The sequence below is a fragment of the Macrobrachium rosenbergii genome, chromosome 22 (assembly GCF_040412425.1).
Source record: "Macrobrachium rosenbergii isolate ZJJX-2024 chromosome 22, ASM4041242v1, whole genome shotgun sequence".
NCBI classification, from domain to species: Eukaryota; Metazoa; Arthropoda; class Malacostraca; order Decapoda; family Palaemonidae; genus Macrobrachium; species Macrobrachium rosenbergii.
In genome coordinates, this window is record NC_089762.1 from 34219608 (window position 1) to 34243736 (window position 24129).

Sequence of the window (24129 nt, forward strand, 5' to 3'; positions counted from 1 at the left end):
TTGTAATATATAGACTACAATGCTCATTGGGAGAATTTGTCCTTGAAGGATAAAAATTAGAGCAGGTTAGTGAATAGATAGTGACGGAAGGAAATGAATAGAACGCAAAAGCAAAAAAGAGAGCAGTTGGGTGTGAAGGCATACTTCAAGGAGTCTTTAGTAGAACTTGTATTCTGCTACAGAAGGAAGAGGAAGATCTATTGCAAAGGGGGTATTTACTTTAGATTCAAGTCCTTGTTGAGTTGATTAACTCAGTAAGAAATATTAAATGATTATTTAAAAAAATTAATTTTGTTCATGTAAATTTCAGGTACAAAGTCAGTTCTTCACTTGTTTATACTTCATTCTGAATAGTTACTAGATTATGGTGTAAGGATAAGGGAGGCTATTGCTTTCGTTCTTGGAATAGAGTTAAAAGCTCCAATGCATATTTAGTCCTTTGCATATCCAGTCCATTGCAGATTCTGTCTCAAGACTAGTATTGAGTAGCACAAGCCTTTTGTTGAGGCTTCTGTTTGCAAAAGTCTTTCTAGGTCTAATTCTTGACATTTTACTACAGTGGTTTTATAATTGCCACAAGTTTTATAACATAATATAGATGTGGCAAAAACTATAATTACGAGAGGAGTTAAAATAGATGCGTGACCAACCAGCCAAAGCTTAAACTGAGCACTGTTATTAAGATTGTAGATTGTAGGGATGACCAAATAAATTTCTTGTTGCAAACATTTTTACAAACTGGAAAAAAATTTTGCTTCCATTATTCTGTACAGACATGCTTAGATCAAAATGCTTGTCAAAGTATATGAAATATTTGGAATTCCCAAGGTTTTACTGGTCTTCAGGTCCTTAATTATCCTCAGCTATTATTAAGAGATGAAGTACTTCAGAAATTTTTGTATAATCTATAACTAATACTTTTGGATTTTGTACCACTACAATAATTCATTATACAATGTTTACATGTAAACATTTGTAAGTGATACTGTAAGTAGTATAAATAGAAGAAATTTCAGAATAAGCCTGTGCCAAGTGGCTCTTAGTCTTGGCAAAATAGGCTGAATGCAAATTTATTTTCAAGAAAAATCTTGGTTGATGATGGGATCATAAGTAATATAAAAAGAAGAAATTTTAGAATGTTTGTGCCAATTGGCTTTAGTCTTGGTGACACAGGCTAAATATAAATTCCTTTCTAAGATTGTGGTTGATGATATGGTAATACTGCAAAACTGATTATTCTCTAGGAGTATAACCCCTGTACCAGTAGTTTGTAGGGTGTCCTTATGCTTTATTATAGCTTGCTGAGAGTTTCAGTATTGAAATTGACCACGGTTGTAAATTGTATTTGCTTTTCCCTTTCAGGTCGGTATGGCCTTGAAACTGCTCCAGCACCTGGTCCTCCTCCAGGGTTTGTGCCTATTGGAGTACCACCAGGTCACCCTCCAAATAGCAGAGGTCAGGAGGTTGTGGCACCTTTACCTCCATTGCCTCCTCCTGTAGAGAAAACACAAGACGTTACCAGGGATGGTTCTGCCTTGACATCCACTGCCCCAGGGTTGCCTCCAAATCCACAGGGTTTGCCTCCAAATCCTCAGGGCTTGCCTCCTAACATCTTGCCACCCCCTTTTGGCCTTCCAAATATGCCTCGTAAGTTTTAATGAGGTTTCCACACAGGAAACAAATTTGATGCAGTAAATTTTCCCATTTTTGAAACCATGATGAATTTCCCTAATTCAAATGTAATTGGATTGTTAGTAATAATTCTTGAAGTGGGAAAAGTTGGAGTATAATTTAGCTGCATGTTACTCATGAGTAATAAGTATTGGTGGAAAGTTTCAAGTATGAAGTGGCTACATACTACCAGTAATTTTCAAGATCATAATGAATATGATAAGTGGTAAATTTAGAGCAGCACTGAAGTGTTGTAGGTGCTTGTAGGATAGCATTGATTTGATTCCCCTTATGAGCCTTCATATTTAATTTTTTTTATTCTTGATATTTTAAGAGATTTATAGTTTTTTAATAGTGCATAGCCTATTCCACATTGAATGTTTAGTTTGGGTGCTCATTTCAGAATGTAAAGGAAGTGCTAAAAGTTCCATATTATTGATTACAGTTGATTTCTTACGTGGCCAGAATATAATTCATGGGTTTTTATGTGTAGGGACAAAGGTCATAAAAGATAGTCACTTTTACTTATGCAGTAGGTTTATATGGTAAGTCAGTTTCTGGAGCAGTTATATGGCAGTTGTTTAAAAGCCTGTCTATTATAAAGGATATGGGAAAAGATTAGTGTATTTCACAAGCACATATGGCTGTGGCACCAGTAATTGGGGAGTCTAATTTTAAATTTATTGCTGGAAGTTGAAAACTGTAATTTAAAATCCCTGAGGGTGTTGAGGTAATGATTACATGGATGTTTATATTACAATGGGTCACTTAATATATTGCGGTGTAGTTAGTAAATCTTGAATGGTTAAGGAAGATTGGAAATATGAATGTTCAATTAGGTAACCAGCATCATGGCCCTTTTACTGTAAGTAAAAAGATTTTGTGCACGTGCATCATTTCAGCATAATGTTGAATCCTCCATATTTGTTTGGAAAATCAGCAGTGACATGACTTATTCTTCTCTTCAGCTCCTCAGGTTGGCCCGGGTCCAGGTCCAGGTCCAATGCCCCCTTTGCCACAGGGGTTGATGCCTCCAAACTTGCCTCCATTAGGAGTTCCTCCACCCCTTGGCCTTCCTCCTTTAGGTGTGCATCCTCCTGTATCATCAATATTAGGCCAGCCGCTTATAGGTGCAATGCCTCCATCTGTTAGCATGGCACCAAACGTACCAAGTCGGCCCATGTGTAAGTTTTGCTTTACATATTTTTTTCCATGTGGCCTTTTTTTGAATAGTCATTTTATTTTCTGGCATTATTTAGTTCACTTTATCATAATGACTGACCTGACATATGTCTGTTTTTTGTTTCACAGTGCCTCCTGGAAGCAGCATACAGAATTCTGCGCCTCCTATAACAACAATGGCCAACAATGCCCCTCTGATGAACAGTAATTCGCATGACTCAAATGATATGGATATAGAAATGGAAGATGTTGATAAAAGTGTACATGGGTAAGTAGCTTTCTTATGTTTGCTGGTTAGTAGTTCTAGTTATATGTGAGAGCTTTGTTACTGGAGGTTGCTTTTCTCTGGTATAATCATAGCATTGAAGTTATAAAGTACAGTACTGTAATTTGCAACTCATATATCTAGACTGTCATAGGGCTCATCCAGGGAATTTGTTCCATAATGAAAGATGAAAATTGAAGCAAGGTCAAGTTAAAACTGGACAGGTAGGTGAGAAGAGGCGATAGGGAAATGAAAAGAATTTCACAGCCCCCTCAGATCATTTGTAGCAGCTGTTGAAAGTGTTTGATTTTGTTTTTCTCATGAGTTTTAGGGCAGTACTTAACTTTTTCAAAGTGCCAAGTGTAAATTTACATTTCATGGGTTATCTCTTGAACCTAACAGTATGTGTCTAAAGGAAAACAATTTTGATACCCAAGCTCCTTTCAACAGATGTGGTAGGTAACATTCAGACAATCTGGAGTTGTAGAAGCTGCAGTTTTCCCCAAAGTTGTAATTTCAGCTAAAAGAATTAGTAATGAGTTTGTTGTAAAACAGATGTAATTTTTTACAACAAAATTAATATTTTCATAGAAACTTATTAACTAAAACTACGAAGGTGTGTAGAGGCAGGGTACCTGATGGTCTCTTTGCTTAGATGCAGTGATAAATATTCTTTCCCATTGGTATTGTCGCATCTTGAGGGTTTGTTGAGTAGTAATTATTCAGTGTGTAGTATTATGAAAGGGTTTGTAAAGAAAAGTTTTAAAAATTACAGTCTGCTTTTAAACTGAATTTCTATTTTTTGTTGGTGTGCGTATGGTTTTGGGGACAGGAACCTCTCCCAGGAGGGCTGATTGGAACATAAAGAACTGGGCTAAAGTGAAATATTAGGAGAATTGGGCTTAATTAAAAATTGAGGTTTTATTATTGCTTAATGTTTTTTTTTAATATGACAGTATATAGGAATGAGAAAAATTTTTAGGATTTTCCAGTTTTTAAGTATTAAGTAAATGCTAAACTATCATACCTGTTAGAATTGAAATATTTAATTTTGTTCATTTTATTTCATTCTATTTGAAAATGAATATATGGTTTTATCCTTATGCTATGCTCAACTAAAATGATCCTCTCTTTGTCTCTTGCAGGAAGGAAAATGGAATTTCCTCTAAAGACAAGGATGATGAAAGGCGGGAAAGACCTTCTCGATTTGAAAGGCCAGGTGCGAGGTCCCCGTCTGTTCATGAGAAGATGGTTGAAAGACTAAAAAATATTGCCTCGGGAGGTGACATGGGATCCCGTGATAGATATGACCGGGATAGAGATAGAAGAGATAGAGATCGAGATAGAGATAGAAGTCGCAGTGATCATGACAGAGACAGTCGAGATCGTGATAGAGACAGAGACAGAGATAGAGACAGGGACCGTGATAGAGACCGAGAAGACTCCAGAGGAAGAGGTATGATATTGATCAATGTGTCTTTTTTGACATGTTTGCAAAAATCCCCGTAAGGAGTTACTGCTGTCTTCAGTCTTGCTGTCCAACTGCTCTGACTATCACTGCTTTGTACAACCACAGGTTTTCTCCCAGTTTCACTTTTAGATCTTTGTACTGTATCATCTTTATTAGATCTTTGTACTTTATCATCTTTATTCTCTGGATCTTTTATCTTTCTGTCCAACCACTCGAACTCCCTCTTTTCGCTATCTTAAATGCTTCATGGGTAAAAGTGCCTCAGTGCTAGCCTTAACATCCTGTATTCAGAAAATCAAATCATTTGCCAAGTTGAGTATAACTCATGAATCAGTGATAAACAAGTCACAATTTTTAAAAGTAAATTGTGTTTTTTTATTAGATCTATAAATCAAAGTCTTTACTCATAATGCCACCTCTGTCTGTGTAGCCAAAAGAAAAATGAGGATAAGAAGTCAGGTGACTGGACAGTACCCTGTGCTCCCACAACTTTTATTGAATTTGTTAAACAGTTTTAATGGTTGAACAATTTGCTCTGAAAGATACACCTGTCAGTAAGATTTCAGTTTTTTATATGTGGAAAAAGTGCAATTTACTTTTAAAAACTGATTTTTTATCATATTTTTTAGATTGTATTGCTCATAATTAAGGTTTGTCGTCTTTTTACAGCATTGGTAGTTAAGATTTAAAGAATTGTTAGAACAGTACTGATTCTGGAGATTTATTTTGTGAATTGTCAGGTTTGACATTTTGCAAAACAGTCTTCAGCACCTAAAGTATTTTTATTCTCCTTACTGCAAAACTGTGGAGGCATTTTGCTGGCATTATCATTAATCATCATTAATGTGCCTACATCATTTTTCCATGTGAGTGGAAGTGCACATAGCAATACAAGGGTAACAGTTAGTAGAATTTTAGGTACTGTATTTGTTTTTTCTTGTTTTGCATTGTCCAGTTATTTCTGCCTGTGTAGTTATCCTTGGGATTGTTTTCAGGCTTAGTTTGTTGTGTATTAGGGCTTTGAAAAATTCTATGTAGTCCACTTTTATTGGTAATTCCTGTGCATTAGAGAATACCACTGTTTAGTGATTTATTTGCTTATGTGCTCAAAATAATTTTTGCTTTGTTGCTATATGCTTTAACATGTCAACATTAATGGGTTTCCAGATGCTCAAATACTTATGTAATAAGTGTTTCCGCCAGTTGGTTTGATTTGTACAGTTCACTTTTAACATTTTGAATGATACATCTTGTAAACACTGCACCCCCCAGTGGTCAGGAAAAACTTTTAAGTAAACAAACATGTTCAGATATTGATAAAGATTCATTCATATTATTTCGGGAATTATTGTAAGTATAAATTCATATTCTTATGAATCATAGACTCGCGTAACATGTATTCCGATAGTTGTCTCACACATACACACACATCTCACACATACACACACATTAAAGGTAATTGTCTACAAGTGGTTCATATATGAAATGTTTTACTATAGCATTATTGATTTTTCTTTCCAGAACGTTTTGCTCCAGATGCGTTTAGTGGCCCACCCCCTGGGTTCCCCCAGGTTCGTCCGAATGGTCCACCCAACTTCCGTCCAGATGGCCCTAGTGGCCCCAATGGTCGGGTTGGACCTGGTGGCTTCAATAATTTTGTACCAGTGCCTGGATTTGGTCCTCCTGGTGCTGGGGGAGGAGCTGGTGGCCCACCTCCACGTTTGATGGGAGGTCCACCTCCTGGCCCACATGGTCCAGGCATAAGAAACGACACATTTGGCCCAGTTGGAATGGGAATGATATCAGGACCTAGTGGACCTGGTGAGTACCCATTTGTATTTCCATTGTTATTTGTTTTTATAGTTAAGTTCTCCTTTTTCAACAGTAAAAGTAAAAAATTAGGCTCACCAAATATATGTGATAGATAGGTGAAAAGTAAGATTTAGGGTCTCGCAAACATCTGTCACGCTATAACTCAGAAGACTGATCAGTGGAATCCATTCGTAAAATCCTTCGAGCAAGTTGTGAGCTATGCTTGCAGTGTGTACTGAACTGTAAAGAAATAAGGCAGACACACCTTGGATGGTACTAAGTGTTTTTTGCAGTAGTTATTTGTTTCCTTGCTGCGTATACATGCTTCTTTTCAGTTATTCCCTTGGGTTTGTTCCATCTAGGTTTCCAGCCTCTTCGGTTCTACCTTGTATCCATTTTTATTTTGTATTAAAAACATATCTTTTGGGCAAACATTGTCGTTTTCAAAGTGTGACTCATTAAAGGACAGACACCAGTAAAATGCCGTTGTGTGCCATATAAAAAGTGAACACGTTTTTCATTATTATTTGTAACTAGGACTCGGAGCAGTCTTGATTATAGATGGAAGACTAAAGTTCTTCATAGTTTTATGTAATGCATTTTATTCAAATGAAAGGTTCATAGTATAGGGTTCAGTTTCAATGTATTGTGAGTAATCCTCAGAACCAAATTTCTATAATATTAATCTAATGTAATGTCATTATTTTATGTTTACACCAAAAGGGAAATTACAGCACCACAATTTACAGGCAGTCCCCAGTTAATGAAGGGCGGGGGGTTTCCGTCCCCGGCTGAACCCTGCTAACTGAAAATCAGTGATATTAGTGCCGAAAACCCCACTTAACGGTGCCGTTCTGGATACGGTATTGACGCCGTTAACCGAAAATCAGCGCAGAGATCCCATTTAACGGTGCTGTTAACTGGTGATCGGCGCCAAAATCCCCGTTTATGATGCCGTTAACCGGAGATTGGCACCAAAACTCCGGTTAACGACGTCGCTAGCCATGCTCCGTAATACCGAAACGCCGTTAACCGATATCGCCAGTAAGCAGGGACTACCTGTACATTATTTTTTTTATCTTGGTTGAGACCAGTTTAGAAGGTTTAAACTGCCTCAGCTGTTGTTTGAAACAGGCAAATGATTTCGATCCAGTTAAGAGGAGTTCTTCATATTCCTTGTATCTTTTAAAAGAATGTTATTACTGCTGTTGTGGCTGACATCATTAGCATGTAGTGTCCTTTGTGTCATTTATTAATTTTTTTTGTTTTTAGCTTTACCATAGCCAGTAGTTATCAGTCTAGTTTTGAAAATTTTATTGTTACAATTCTATGGTCCAGTTATTTGATGTACTGTATTTGTTTTGGTACAAACTGTCTTCTATTGTCTTCTTGAATCCCAAATGCCATATTTGTACCCTTATTCCTTTCTCATAGCTTCCATATGACCACCAGACTTGCTCCATTTGCAGTCATCAGTATCTTGGTTTTGCTTGCATTATTTTCAATCGTTTCCATTCTTCCCTTGCATCTCTTAAATGTAAGACTTCTTTCTTTGCTTCTGCACTTATCACCAGTAGCTCCAAGGGGCCTTGCTTCCTGCATTGTTGCCTTATCTTCTTCCATCACACCGATAAACAATAACGACTCTGTGCTTATTTTGATGGAAATCTTTTGTCTCAGATTCTGTGATACGCCTGCCACTTTCTTCCCTGTAAATCTCATGTCATGCTAACTTTTCCTCAAGCACCTTTATGTTTTCATATTATGCCCCACCAATCTCACTCCATTGCTTTTCACATTGTTGATCATCATCATATACCTTATTTATTACTTTTGTGATACTTTCAACCTATTATTTTGGCCCTTTCTTCATTATATTTATGCAATGTATGTATAGGCAGTCCCCAGTTATCGGTGGAGCTTCTGTTCCAGGGGCGTGACGATAAGTGAAAATCGCCAATAACAGAAAATTGGCGATTTTCGACGCATATTGGCACGCTGAAAATCACCGATTTTTGGTTATCGGCAGTTCCTCTTTGGAGGAGTGGTAGAGCTTTCGACTGGCACGCTGTTGGCCCAGCGTTCGACTCTTTGAGCCGCCAAAGAAGGATTAGAGGAATTTATTTCTGGTGATAGAAATTCATTTCTCGTCATAATGTGGTTCGGATTCCACAATAAGCTGTAGGTCCCGTTGCTAGGTAACCAGTAGGTTCTTAGCCACGTAAAAATAAGTCTAATCCTTCGGGCCAGCCCTAGGAGAGCTGTTAAATAGCTCAGTGGTCTGGTTAAACTAAGATATACTTAACTTTGGTTATCGGCGCACATTGGCACTGAAAATCGCTGATTTTCGTCACTAGACAAGCCCCGAAAAACTGTATTGCTGATAACCAGGGACTGTTTCTACTATATATTTTTTTTGTATTAAGAAGAAAGCTGGAAGGGCCACCCATACTATTATCGAATTTAACCTTGGATGATGAAAACTGGAAAACTCTCTCTCTCTCTCTCTCTCTCTCTCTCTCTCTCTCTCTCTCTCTCTCTCTCTCTCTCTCTCTCTCTCTCTCTCTCTCTCTCTCTCTCTCTCTCTCTCTCTCTCTCTCTCTCTCTCTCTCTCTCTCTCTCTCTCTCTCTCTCTCTCTCTCTCTCTCTCTCTCTCTCTCTCTCAAAAGGGGTGTAGTTGCACTGTTATGTTTTCCCCAGTTGTTTAACAATTTCAGTGATATTGGTAGCAACTTCTTACTGCAGTGGCCTTTAAGTTCAATTTTTGTTCTAGGCTTCATAGATTTTTATTGTGGACACAACTAATTGTATCCTTGAACTAGGGATGTGTGGTTTAAGTGCTAAGTGATCAGCAACTATTTGGAATATGTGAAATACTTAAGTAAAAAGTAGTAAATAATTTAAGATATAGGAAGACAAAGCAATATTGCAAAACTCCATTAAATGGGCTTACAAAAGATTTGCAAAGACATGAAAAGAGGGTATAACAAGGACATTAGAAAGGGGTGAAGTAGACAAAACTCCCCTGAAAAATGAGGACTTGGTGTCTCAATCAGGTAGTCAACTTTTTGTATACAGGGTGGGGAGGGGTGCATGTTTGGATAATGAAAGCAGAAACAGTTATGAATTGTGCACTAAGTTGCTATTCCATCATAATGCACACTCAAATTATAATACTTACTTTTTGCTGCATCAGAAAAGAAATAGTAAAAAGTAAACAAGAGATAGTTACATGGGTTTTGCCTGTAAAGCACCAAAAATAAAGCAGAGAAGCAGAAAAGAACACAAAAAGGAAAAAGAAAGTGATTAAGGTAATTGGAATTGCATTGATGAGCACTAGCAAGGTAACTTCTCTTTGGCAAATTAACATCACAGGGAAAAATAGCATAGCTTTTAAGAATTATATCCAGTTATGTATAAGAAAAACAAAAGTAAATCTTATTTAAGTAGGAATGAACCAACATTGCAAAAAATGCTATAGTCTCGAAAAATAAAAAAGATCATTACCGAATAGTTAGCAGCTATAATGTTGCTTAAGGTATAGAAATAATGATACAAGACTTGAGGTTTGGCATGTGTTCATGAGTGGAGTTGGTATGATACAAGACTTGAGGTTTGGCATGTGTTCATGAGTGGAGTTGGCCTTGGGGTATGAAGCTCAGCCCTTCTACAAAGGTATGATAGTCGATCCAGAACACCTTTGCCTTTGCATCCTGATTTACATTTAAATGATGCAGTTTTAGATGTCAATATCTCTTTCAAGATTTTAGGTGTGAAATTTGGTAAAAAGTTGACTGTTGACAAGCATACTCATAATTCTTCCTCCATTTCTCAAAAAGTTGGTGTCTTGTGGAAATGCTTTCAAATGTTTTAAAATGAAGCTGTTATATCAGTTTTATTCCTTTTCTTTTTCCTTGTTTGGAATTTTGTTCTTCAGTGTGGTCTTCTGATGCTGATTGTCATCTCAAGCTCTTCGATATTTTACACAAGCTTATTGACTGGGTTTTCAGCATCCAGTGATCCAGCTCTGTTCTGCATGATTATGGGTCTTCTGCTTTTTATGTTAGTTGATTCACTTGATAGGTTACTCAACACTGTAAAAATAATTCACTACTGTGAAAGTAATTCACTACTGTGAAAGTATGCTTCAATAAAATTTCAGCAGTCCAAGTTGTAATTACTATTAAACAAAAATCTGGTGGTTTCATAGTACTTGAAAATTTAAAATCCTATCAGTTTGCTAGCCTAATCACACTTAATGCTTATACTGTAATAGCAAAAAAATTTTAAGTAAAATGTAAATATTTTGTGAAACTAAGCTAAATGGATTATATTATTAATAGTTTGCATGTGAACATGACATAGCAAAGGTTGCAAGTGCATTGTAGAGAATGAGATAGGACAGTAGCAGTACAGTATAGGGTTACTTGATGGGAGTGTGGAAACGGGGGAGGTGGAGGTGCAAGGATAGGTAGCAGACATGGTGGAGGGAAGCAAGAGTGGTTGGGCATACTGTATTTGATGTTGAAACATAGGAAAAGTGGTAAAAAGTTTGTGGCTTATTTGTTGATGCCCGACTCTTGGCCATTGAGGTTTGGGAAGTGGCCAAAAACTCCTCTGTGGCAAATCTTACTAACTGCTATCTATTATTTATGGTAGTGACTTATGGCAAGGTCGGGAGAAGAAACTGATTGCATGTGACAGTGATGCTACTCTTTTAACTGTTGTTCTGTCTCTTCACCTTAGGTCTGTGGTTGCAGAATCCTGTAATAAAGTTATGGCACATAATCATGAGTGGATTAGGCTTTGAGGCATGAGACTTAAACCTCTGCATCCTGTTTTACATTAAAATGGTACGGTTTTAAATGTCACTGACTTTTAAGATTTTACGTGTAACTTTTGATAAGAAATTGACTTTTTAGAAGCTTGTACATAATATTGCTTCCCCTGTTTCTCAAAAAGTTGGTATCATGCAGAAATGCCTTCGAATGCTTCATGATGAAATTATTATATCAAAGTGTTTTACCTCTTTTCCTCCTTGTTTGGAGTACTGTTCCTCAGTTGGTCTTTGGGTGCTAACTCTCATCTCAAACTCTTGGATAAAGTTATGTCATTATTCAAGTATATTTTGACAACTCTCAGTGTTGACTTTTGGCATAGATTTAATGTGAGTTCATTTGTTTGTTGTATAAAATATTCTACAACAACAAACATGCTCTGCACTCTTCTTTACTTGACCTAGCTGTTTTTGCTCAACACTGGGCAGGTTGCTGCTATTAACAGTGTGTTGTTTTCTAATACCAGGTTTAATACTATTCAGTTAGCTAGTTTTATCTTGACTACTGCAGTTGTGGAATTTTCTGATATCCAAATGTTTAAGGTAGAAGCAAATTAATTCTTGCATTCTGCCAATATTTCCTGAATTCAGGTGTATCTGTTTTGTTTTCTATTTCCTCATATTTATTTATCATATTTTTCTATAACTCGTCTCTGCAGGCTGATTTTCCTGTGAAGCCGACTTGGGTTTATTGTCCCTAACTTTTTGATCATTTCAAAATTAAAGTTTTCTGCAAAAATTACCCAAGTTCACTCAAGGCAAATAACATGCAATTGTTGCACATGAAATTCTTTCACTTTTCCATTTTAGGGACTTTCAGCAACACAATGTCTTTTTGCGTCATATTATCTTGAGGTAACTGCATATGTTTCTCATACATATATCTTGTTTGTGAGACAGCAGAACTTCAAAAGCATCCTTTTCATTATTGAAGTTTTGTTATTGAATTTGATTTCATGATTATATTTTTCATTAGCTGGAAAAATGTAATTCACTATGTACTCCATCAGTGTTACTTGAATGTTCTAGCCATTAGTGTGTGAGTGGAAGACAATAGAGAGGTTGCTAAGTGACATTGCCTTCAGCATCATTGATAGGCATTTAATCTGCATCTCTTCCTTATGAGTAATTATTTTTCTATGTAGTTAAACAAAAATTGCTGTTTCATCCATATTGGAAGCATATATATATTGATTATATGAATGAACAATGTCAACATTGAATTATATTGAGCCCAACTGTACAGCAAGTGAATCTAATCAGATCAACACAAATCATGATTTGTCTTGCTTTGCCACATAAACCTCAGCAATACCATTCACACCAGGTGAACAGAGTAAATTTCAATCACATCAGTTTGATTTGATTTGTGTCACTGATCAGACAGGCCCAATTTTTTCATCAGTCACAGTGGTCCATGTAGATGTCAGCGCTATACTTCCATATGTCTTCTTCAATTTAGTATGAGAGCTACATGCTATGTAAGATCCTTGCAATCCTATGCGCTGAGATCTTTATGCAATACAGTAGTTGCTTTGTAGAGGGAGATTGCTATTGAAATGAATTGCAAAGGTGATTCAAGCATTTTATTCATTACTCTTGGGAGGCCTATATATCAGTGGCTCATTCTGTCCCGCCAATCAATGGCTCCATGTGGTGATACAAAATATTCTCTTGGTGTCACAAACTGACAGCTTCTGCTGCAGGCCTTGTACTTCTTGGTGTCAGGCTCATGACTAAACTGTGGAAATCAATGATTTTATATGAGTAACTTACCAAGTAATTACATAGCTGTTAGTTTCAACTCATGCGGCAGCTTAAATTTTGAAATTCATGGTGGCGCTACTTTTGCTTTGGTTATATGACTAGCCCCGCCCACTTTCAGGGAAAGAGAGGAACAACTTGGCAGAGAGCTTGAATTTGCTTCTGCCGGGTTATGACTATAGACCACCTGTGTGAAGCAGGTTATTGTGGAATTCTTTGCTTTTCCGGTCGATATTTTTCTCCCAATTGGTGAAGTATTCTTGCATGTGGTAGCCTTTTCGGCACATTTAATCAATGTTAGGTTCTTATGACCGACTTTAATGATTTTTGACATGTTTTCACGATTGGAGACAGTTTCTTCACAAATTAGACTTTGTTGATAGTTGACTTGTGTACGATGTCTGACTCAAGTTCATCTAGTATTAGGTATTGCAGTAAAGGCTGCACCACAAAATTGACAAAGGCTTCTTTTTGACCCACATACCCTTTGCATAGATTGTAGGAGACAGGTATGTTCATTGGATTTTGACCTATGAGGAATGTAAAGACTGGGATAGTAAAAAGTGTAAGAATTTAAGGTTACATCTAGCTAAATTGGAAAGAGACAGGAAGAGGAAGGTGGTTTCTAGAGCCAATAATAGTAAGACTTTAGCTAGCCAGAATTCTACTAAGTCTTCTGATGATATTATTTTTCCTCTTGTTTCTGAGCCTGTGTCTATTGTGTCTCCCATTCCCAGTCCTCAGACTGTACCACCCTCTCCTTTATCTGGCTCCCATGCTTCTGAACCCGATCCCATTGCCTGCCTCAATTCACTATGTGAACGGAATTTTAGTTTAATAGTGAGTATTGGCTGCTCATCCTGCCAATTCTCCAAGGCAAAAGTCAATGTCTTACTCCCTCAAACCTGGGAGGAATCACACTGGTAGCCCAAGGGAGGTCGGTGGGGTCTGCCCATGGGTAGTCACCGCTGTTGTTGCATCCCAGATTTCGACAGAGAGCCATTGGAAAGGCGTCTCAATGGAAGTATATCGTCTTTCTTCTAGTTCTGACGAGTCCAGTCCCAGGCACCAGTGGCGCTTTGCGGACAAATCAAGGCCATTGAAAAGGCGTGCATTGGATGTGTCACACTCTCCTCTGGTGCCTTGCAAAAGGTTCAGAGAATCTGCTTGCAGCCCTCATCCGTCCTGCAGTTACTGGGACAGCCCAGAGCATTTTTCTCTGGAGCACCTGGAGCTAGAGAGCCAATATTTGGCTCCCAAGTTCTTTACTGCTTAGCCCCCAGCAGCTCCTGAGCTCCCATTAGTGTCCGAGCGCCCAGTAGAGCCCGAGAGCATCAGAGCGCCCATTAGCACCTGACCGTCCAGTCTCGGCCTTTGAGCAACGGCACCAGCTCCAGTGTTTCTGACCGTCCAGTCTCGGCCTTTGAGCAATGGCACCAGCTCCAGTGTTTGCGGTGCCAGCTGCCAAGTGCCTGGCACCAGCCTCTGTACAGCTGCCTCCTCCTCTTCAGACACCTGGCTCAGGTTCTCAGGCACCCACAGTTGTTGATCCATGGTTGGCTCCCATTCAGTGCCAACTTTACAGCATTTTGGTATGGCTCAACCCCCAGCAGACTTGTCTTTGTCCCTGGTGTCATCGGGTGTGGAAGAGGAAGTAGACCAGGACACTCCTCCTTCGGCCTTTGAGGCCTTGCTGAGATATTTGCTGATTAGTTTTCTTGATTTCTCTTCTCCAGCGGCACTGGCTTCACCAGCTTCCACATTTTTATTGAGCAACCAGCCTGCTGATTCCACTAGGTTTCCTAAAATGGTGCTGAGGAAGGCCTTGACCGAGGTTGAGAGTTGGCTCCCTGAGAAGAGAGAGCAGGGGAAGCCCTCCTTCAGTTTGCTCCCTCCAGGCTGTCTCACAGGAGGTACTGTACTTATCTTACACCACGAGAGAAGCTTCTTCCTTGGGAGTCTCTACCTCCTCCCAGGGGGACATCTCTGGGCTGATTGATCCATTCCAAAGGTCTGCTTTTTCGTCTGCCAAAGTGATGTTCTCCACAACAGAACTGGACCATCTCAAGAACCTGTTTAGAGTCTTTGAAGTCTTGAGTTTCTTGGACTGGTCTGTGGGAGCCCTTGCATGTAAAATTAAGGACTGTTCTGTTTTACATGAAGATTGTGCCACGGACTGGCTTGGTGTTCTCTTTTGTACAGATAAGGCCATTAGAGACGGCTCCCGGGAGTAGGCCTCTCTCTTTGCTATTGGGGTGCTTAAGAAGAGAGCTTTGGTGCTCGTACACCACCAATGGGGTTACTTCTCCCCTAGACAGTCAGCACCTGTTTCCACAGTCCACAGTACATGAAATTGCGTCGGACCTGCAAAAGAAGTCAGTGCAGGACCTCTTGGCCCAGTCTTCTAGACACCCTAAGGAGATGGCCGCCTTCAGTGTCAAGAAGGTCTCTCCTCCCCAGCCTCAGCATTTCATAGTAGCAGGCAAAGGGCTTACTCCAGACCTCGCTCAAATGTCCACTTCTTGTCTCATGCCCTGAAGTCCTCCTCCAGGCCTTCCTCACGGAAGTGGGGCTGTCCTCCGTACTCCAGTAGGAGCCAGACTCCGTCATTTTTGGGGAAGATGGAAAGCATAGGGAGCAGAACATTGGATCGTGGAAGTCCTGAGGGAGGGCTACTCCATCCTGTTCAGGGAGAAACCACCCTTAGTCAACACGCCCATTGCATTGACTGCCTACTTGTAGGCTCGGAGAGGTTTTCGGCCCTCTCCCAAGAAGTTTCATCTCGCCTCAGGAAGAGAGCAATAGAGGGGTCGAAGATGTCAGTTCTCAGGGGTTCTACAACCTTCTTTTTGTAGTCCCCAAGTCATCAGGAGATTGGAGACCTGTTCTGGACGTCAGCGCCCTGAATTTTTTTTGTCCGGAAGACGAAATTCAGGATGGAAACAAACCAGACCATCCTATCATCCGTTAACCAGGGAGTTTGGATTATTCCTTTGATATGCAGGGCACAGTTCCATGTCCCACAATTAATCAATCAATCCATGTCTCCATCAATCCAGACTAGTCACCTACCCAAAAAAAAAAAAAAAAAAAATAGTGCTATGGCAAATTTCAAAATGTAAGCTGCCTTGCTATTTGAAACTAATAGCTATGTAATTACTTGGTAAGTATGTATAGGCAGTCCCCAGTTATCGGCGATCTGGTTTTTTGGGGCTTGTCTAGCAATGAAAATTGGCAATTTTGGCATCAATACATACCTAACAGAGGTGCCAGTAACTGAAAATCGGCAATTTTCAGTGCCAATAAGCCCCAAAAATCGCCAATTTTCTGTTACCAGCAATTTTCACTTATCGTCATGCCATCTGAAAGGAACCCTCGCCAATAAACGGAGACTGCCTGTATAAAAGTTTATCATAAAAATGCAATTTTTATTATTATTGTTACATAGGAAGATGAAATCGTTTACATGCTGATTGAAGCCATACTGATTCTTTCAACTGTTGCTTGAGGTTGTCTCAATTCCAAAACAAAGTCCAAAGTGCTTATGGCTCTGCTCAGCCTATAGTTTCATATCTTTTTGGAGCACTCCAGGCCCTTTTGAGGGTAAGGCCTCAATACATTGTGTTTTACTCGAAAAGTTTAATCTCTAATGAGATGGGGTGATACTTTGATTGTAATATTCAGTATTCTGCAAGGCTACGGAATACTTAAATGTTCAGAAAGAAATGATCTACTCATATTTAAGTCATTGAAAACTGCAAAATCACTGTTTGGCCACATGCAATAAGCCAATTAATACAATATGGAAAAGTGAGTCTGCAGATGACTCAGTTTGACTCGGTGAGTGTGAATGGAGATAATTCAAAACGATGAACTGAATCAAATAGATGTAAACATGGCCTTGGTTTGTCAGACACTTCAGCAGCTTCTCAGCTCAATTTTATGCTAATCACTGGGCCTTGTTTTATTACAAAATAATGAAACAGACCATGACTACTTTTAAATTTCAGTTTTCAGCTTTTTTGTCACCATAAGCCACTACTTTTCTCTTTAGTTTATTGAATTGGTTTCTCTGAGAACACCACCTTATATTGAATACCATATCCACTAGCTGATCCCACATTTATTTATGTTATTTTTAAAGTCTTTTTGCTTGTATATAGTTTTCACCAGGAATGCTGACTTTTTAGTCCTCGTGTGATGCTCTACTTTGGTCACCTTGATCACAGCATTATCATGAGTTGAGACATTTTGAAGTAGATTACTTAAAACATGTCAGGATAGAAATATGATTATTTTCACAACTTTACAAACATGGTAGGAATCTATCAGGGGCACCACTTAATCTGAACTGCCAGTGGTTGCATGTTGGGAGGAAGTTTGAAATATTTATTTGTTTCGTTGGAGGCTTTTGCCATCAGTATTTTTTCTTGGGGGGATGGTAGTGATATTTTTGTTTGTATCATGGCTTTTCATAAATTGAAGCTTTATTAAGAGAAGTAAACTTGTACAGTACTGTAATTCAGTTCAGTACCACCAGGCGATAACCATATAACTTTCTCAAGTATTTGTTTGTGTTACAATCCGAGTATCATGGCTTTCCAGCTGTGGATTGAATAACCTTGCTTAAGGGTACTTAAAAAGGCAACGTTTCTTTTTCTATACTATTTTCATAATTGGGCTTGTTAGGGTGTCAGAATTGGCTTGGCAGATTTTCATGGAAATTTACTGTCTGCCCCAGTTTATATATCATTTGTTGTTTTACAGTAAAGGTGAACTCGCCCTACTATGTCCACTTGTTTATTAGTAAAATTTTAGAATGCTGCATTAGAGCTGTAATTTTTCATGTTGCTATGAAGTTCTGCACTTGTAAAAATTTTTCATGATCGGGGAAGACAGCAGGAAAGATAGATATCCTACTTAGAAGAATGGTTATGAACCAACCATTGACTCAGAGCAAACTGTTGAGAGAGCAGAGAGCCCCAATCTGTTTATATTGTGTTTTTAGTTGTTTTATTTGTTAATTTTGCAATACTTTTGTGGTCCCCTCGTCAGTATAATGTCACCAAGTGGAGCCATTGTTTTAGGAAATGCTCATATCCTTTATGATTTGTAACATTGACTAACTGTCCGAGTGCATTGTCATATCTGTGTTCTTTTTACAAATGATATTGATTTATCTGGTATCGTAAATCATGCCCAAGCAAATTGGGAAACTTGGCCTCTAAAAATTTTACATTGAGGTAGGAGCAGGCAAAGTGAGCATCATATCTCTCAGCATTTACAAAAGTCTGGCTTTGCTTGGCAAGCATTCAAACTCTCACAGGTACCCAGAGAGTTCAAAGACTTATGATAAAACTAGAAAAAACAAATTGCTTCTGTTAATAATGTCAAAGACAGCATTCCATGAATGCTTCTTGGGTTTTAGGGTTTTGTGGTTGCTTCTGTGAAGAATGTCAAAGACAGCATTTTGAGAATGCTTCTTTGGTTATAAGATATTTTGTGGTGACTAGAGGTTGCATATTAGCAGAAAGAAATTGTAATGATTTGAGAAATAACTGTCATATCTTTGGTTGACAAAATGTCGTTGAATTTAGTACATCTGTAACTCTTGATGTAGTGACAACTCAATTCAACAGACAGTTTGAGGGTCTGCCTCCCGCAATAAGTAACAAAGTCCTTTAAGTGACAAAGATTGGTAAATAGCCAATGCAATCTAATACCCTGGAGCAACTTGTTTATCTGCTTGTCAACACCAGTTCCATATATAGAATAATTAATAGCCTATCCTAATTGGTGTTTTTAAATTTTCATTGTCTGAAATATTAAGTCACATATTCAATTTGAGATATACATCTCCAAAATGAATAGCTTTTAAAAATATATGCAATACAGCACTGGGCAGTTTAACTTAACAGAAACATAGCTGATTGCTGTAGTTTTAACTACTCACTGGGTAAACAAAAACATAGCCAGTTGCTGTAGTTCTACCTACTTACTGGGTAAACAAAACATAGCCGACTGCTGTAGTTGTGCCTACTTATGTGAAGTGCTAAAAAATCACACAGGATACACAAACATCATGCAACCTTAAACGTCTTTGCTTTAACATAAATTACAAAACACTACGTGCTCTCTCTCTCTCTCTCTCTCTCTCTCTCTCTCTCTCTCTCTCTCTCTCTCTCTCTCTTTATTACAATAATAATGTACCAAATACAATAATGTAGTGTGACATACGTTTCTTTTTCAGTTTGTGTATATACATGTATGCATTGCTTTAAGGTAAACTGCGCAGTTCTTGTGCATTTTCTTCCCTTGTCTTTTATAACAACTTATTTTTATAGAGAGAGAGAGAGAGAGAGAGAGAGAGAGAGAGAGAGAGAGAGAGAGAGAGAGAGAGAGAGAGAAACAAAATAAGTTATAGTTTGAATGCGATGCATGCGCCTACATATACATGTGCTGTACACATACACAGACTGGCTAAATGTGAATTGTCATAAGTTAAACGAGACCAACCAAAGTTATTTGGTTACCTAATAATTCATTATTATTTCTTATAAAATTAAGAACCACTTACAATTTCTTTACCACTGCCTAGCAAAACACAGGCTTAAAGTACTGACATAAGCAATTAAATTGAGAAACAACTGTGTTTTTATGTTAGTTACCATAACTATCACATTTTTATTTAGAGTTGCGTTACAGTTGCCGATTTGTTAAAATCTTGCAGATTCTCTGTGGTGACTTCATATAAAAAATAAAATTGTTTATTCATCCTTCACGTATTTGAGAAAAGGGTTTTAATAAAGTTTATCACTACATTTAAGCAGCAGGCTGTAATTGTGGCTGAAGAAACGAATCAAGTCCAGTTTGCAAAAGTTTTAGATAGGGAAGGAGATGTTCAAAATAGGTGAAATCACGGCTTTACTTTAAAGTTTATTTGTATAAAGATAAGCTGCATTTTTAAACCAAGATTTGTTAATTTAAAAAAAATTATACCTCCAGATTTTGCTTCATTTAGCTAATGATAATGATGATGTTGGTAAAACTGTGTCAGCTGATGATTTTGAGAATGTAAACATCACCAGATTGCAGTGGCACATGATCACAATGTTTATATTTTGTAATATGATGAAGATGATAATTTGTGCTGTATAATACAGTTTTATCAAAATTATCATTTAATTTTAGATACAGCTGTATTATTCGACATTTGCAAATGGATACTGTTGATGTGACTGCCTAACTGGGGACAACAGTTCACTCACACACATACAAACACACACATATTTTGTATCTCGTGTATGGTGCTACCCCCTAAATGAAAGTATACTGTACTAGAGAGAGATGGGGGTGGGGGACAGGGGACAATAAGTACAAGGTGTTTCATAGCTTAAATTAAAACAGATGTAAGGAGTAAAATGATTTCTTTTACATATTGTATAATTTGTATTTTACATACCTTGTGAGCATACCTGGTATGATGAATTACTATAGTCAGCCATAGCATACAGTTTTTCTTAACATGATACATGCGTGTATTTATACGCAGACAAACAGAGGGGCCACAGTATGTGCGTAAAGTGATGTGACTCTTGTTTACTTCTAGACCAGGATGGGTACACAAACTGAAAAATAATTATTATACATGTAGCACAAAATATAAACAACAATGCATTAAAGCCAGTACATAATCAAAATACCAGACAGTATTAGATATGTATAGTAAATCTTGCATAAGAAGCTTAGTGAAGTCCCAGTGGGGTTGTGGTTACTGTGGACATGTTATCAAGGGGTGAAGGAAATTAGTATGGTGAAGTCACATTAAAAAATTTCACATAAGGAACTGCTTTGTATCTTCCATCAACAATGATTTTCTGTTCTGTAGTATACATTGTATTTAAATTTCTTATAACTACAGGTCTTAGAATTTCAGAGCGTGTTAGCAAACAGTGATTTGCAGGAGTATGGTTGTTCTGAAATATAAGGACAGTACATGTATATATGTGGAATTACACCTTATGTAACCAAACATCTCAGAAATGTTAGCACGTGGTTGTCAGATAAACAAAGAGTGGTACTTTCACTTTTAAAAAAATTACTTTATGAAGCATAAATATAACAATGCCCAGCTGATACACTAAATTATGTAACTATGCTGTACACTATAGTTAAACATTTTAACACACAAGAGGAAATACAGTTAAAAAAACACATAAGGACAAAATATTTATGCCCGTTGAGTAAACAAAATTACTGATGTGCTACTTGTTGCATTATTCCAGACTGGAAAACTGAATTCTCAATGCTGCGGTTGACTTAGTTTTACAACTTAATTGCCTGTAATATTATCTGCCAAGTAGGATGTTAAAAATGCACCAGCCATATATAATGTTATATTGCACCTTCACAAAAATTTGTCATTGTTTTATTGAATGTAGTAAATGTCCTTTGAAGTAATTCTAAAAATAATCTGCCGAGCAGGTCAAAAGATATGTCCTTAAGGTTATATTGAAATTTGCAAGATCTTTGGTGATAAAGGCACTAAAGGAAATGAAATTGGATATAATGCAAACATTTCTGCAGCTGTTATAATTAAATCAGCAAGCAGATTAAACCCAAAGTGCTGTTTTGGTTGTACTCTATACAGAAATAGACACTAGTATTGTACTGTACAGTATTATATTTTGACAATTATTGGTAACATGCTAGACTCACTCACTTTCCCCAAACATGACTCAGAAAGTAGCCCGAGGTCTTATATGTAAAGTTGAGATATTGATTAGTCTGATTTTTACCCAGAAACCTTAGACATCATGGATTTAGACTAGATACATGTTACTGAAATATTTATTCACATCGTCATTGTAGACACATCTAATTAAAAAAGAAATCAAGATTGGAGTTGAGAATTGATGGAGACAATTTAACCTACCACCTCCTCTCTGCAGACCTAATACTGTTACTTTTTATGTTTTGCGCCCAGTCCTTACTTGACAATGCCAAATGTGTTCTTGAAATGTGTTGCTGTCTGGTAGATATGGAGGATTTTCCACTCCCATTTTCCTGACCATGTGTGTGTGTAGTTGGCCTGTAAGATTGATTTTGCTAAATAGCTTTTGTTTTAAAAAGGCAAAAAGAATTTACTTACAGAACCTTTCTATCCCTTCTTAGGCAACATAAATCAAGCTGCCTTTCTGTTACCCTTACACCTTAGCAGAAGTAATATCACCTATCAGCCTACAGTTTGCCTCCAACTTTACACACTCAATTTCAAAACTTAAGTTATTTATTTAATTTAAAACTCATACTCCTCACATACTTCTCAGTTATGTTTTAACCAATTTCAATAAAACTTCATTTATTCCTCATGTTGTAACCAGTCTCATGGGAGAAATAATTTTATTTGTTTTACATTTATTCCTCATGTTGTAACCAGTCTCATGGGAGAAATAATTTTATTTGTTTTACATCTGTAAAGGTCAAATTTTGGCTTGATTTCCATTTGTTTTTGAGGTGTGATAGTAAGACAGTCTTGAATAGAATTGCAGATATAATTTTGTAGGTTTTATCTATCTTTATATCACATAATTTCATTCATGCAGAAGGGTGATTATAGGAGCAGTTATTTGAAATGTAAAAAAAAAAAAATTAAGATACACTGTCATATCTGGCAAACATCAAACATCTTGTGTAAACTTTCACAGTAAAAGGTTGTAAATGCAAACACAGTTTACACTACAATATATAGCTTGAGAATACAAGAAAGGAATCAAAGTTATTGAATGATAAATTCTTTTTATGTATATGCAAATAGTACAGTATGCTCAAATGGATTTGAAAGAGCTATGCTAGAGTAACCTCAGCTCATATAGGAATGCAGTAATACCTCGAACTTACGCGAGGTTAGGTTCCAGAACCCCTCGTGTTAGAGGAGGATTTGTGTGAATTTGGTACAGTCACTAAAAATGCTTAAATATGACCCAAATCATGCTCCCAAAGTACAGCATGAAGCTAACTTTTAAATCAAATTTAAAGTTAATTTCATTTAAAAGTTAGCTTAACAGTGTGTCCTCAAATTTTTCAGTGCCGATAACGACGTTTTACAGCGCCATAACTTGATGTTGAATCAAGTTACGGCGCCGTTAACTGCACTAATGGCAAGAATAGGCATGAAATTAATGGCACTTACAGTGCTGTAGCTTATAGCCATTAAAGCAACGATAACGGCGAAAAATTGACTTATAGCGAGAATCAACTTCCGGTGGGGCGCTGGAACAGATCCCCTGCCGTAAGCTGAGGACACACTGTAAATAGTTGACTTGAAAATAGAGTGCAGTATCGTAATGGGTATTTACCACACACTAGCACATTTACAGTAGTCACTTACATATACAGGCAGTCCCCAGTTATCGGCAGGCTCGGTTATTGGCGATCTGGTTTTACAGGGCTTGTCCGGTGATGAAAATCGCTGGTTTCCACTTATCGGTGCTGATAATAGGGTATTGGCGTTGATACATATCTAACAGAGGCGCTGATAACTGAAAATCAGCGATTCTCAGTTATCATCACACTTTCAGAACGGAACCCCCGCTGATAACCGGGGACTGCCTGTACTAATGTTACCTTTAATTCATGGGATGCCATTTTCTTTTTCACTTACAATAAAGTAAAACAAATCTGTGTAGAGGGTACAGGTACTGTACATTCAGTCAATTTAAAATTATGTAAAGACGTACAGAGAAATAGTAAGTTGTAAAAATATGTGCACACTAAAGAGAGAGAGAGAGAGAGAGAGAGAGAGAGAGAGAGAGAGAGAGAGAGAGAGAGAGAGAGAGAGAGAGAGAGAGAGAGAGAGAGAGAGAGAGATCACATCTTCTAAAAGCATGGAATGTTGCAAATGGGTGTCACATCTTGTACAAAAGTAAACTTTACTGTAAATTGCCTTTGTATCATTTAGTGTACATACAAAAATAAGAGTAATACAAATTTTTCATACCATCATACCAGTTTTGTACTTAAATGCATGAAAACTTATAAATTACTTCAAAAATTAAACATAAATACTTCTGCAAGGGTATCACATCTTCTAAAAGTACGTAACTTTGCGAATGGGTATCACATCTT

At 37.6% G+C, this 24129-nt stretch overlaps 1 protein-coding gene across 10 annotated transcripts in view; it reads left to right on the forward strand.

Annotated features, from left to right (window-relative positions):
- Isha (Insulator su(Hw) mRNA adaptor) overlaps positions 1-24129 on the forward strand; it is a 116764-nt gene that overhangs the window by 81857 nt on the left and 10778 nt on the right. For all 10 annotated transcript variants that reach the window (XM_067124613.1, XM_067124611.1, XM_067124609.1 and 7 more), the window contains 5 exons: positions 1363-1647; positions 2640-2855; positions 2983-3121; positions 4264-4574; positions 6111-6410. In XM_067124613.1, coding sequence (XP_066980714.1) covers positions 1363-1647; positions 2640-2855; positions 2983-3121; positions 4264-4574; positions 6111-6410 — 1251 coding nt within the window. The remainder of the gene's footprint in view (positions 1-1362; positions 1648-2639; positions 2856-2982; positions 3122-4263; positions 4575-6110; positions 6411-24129) is intronic.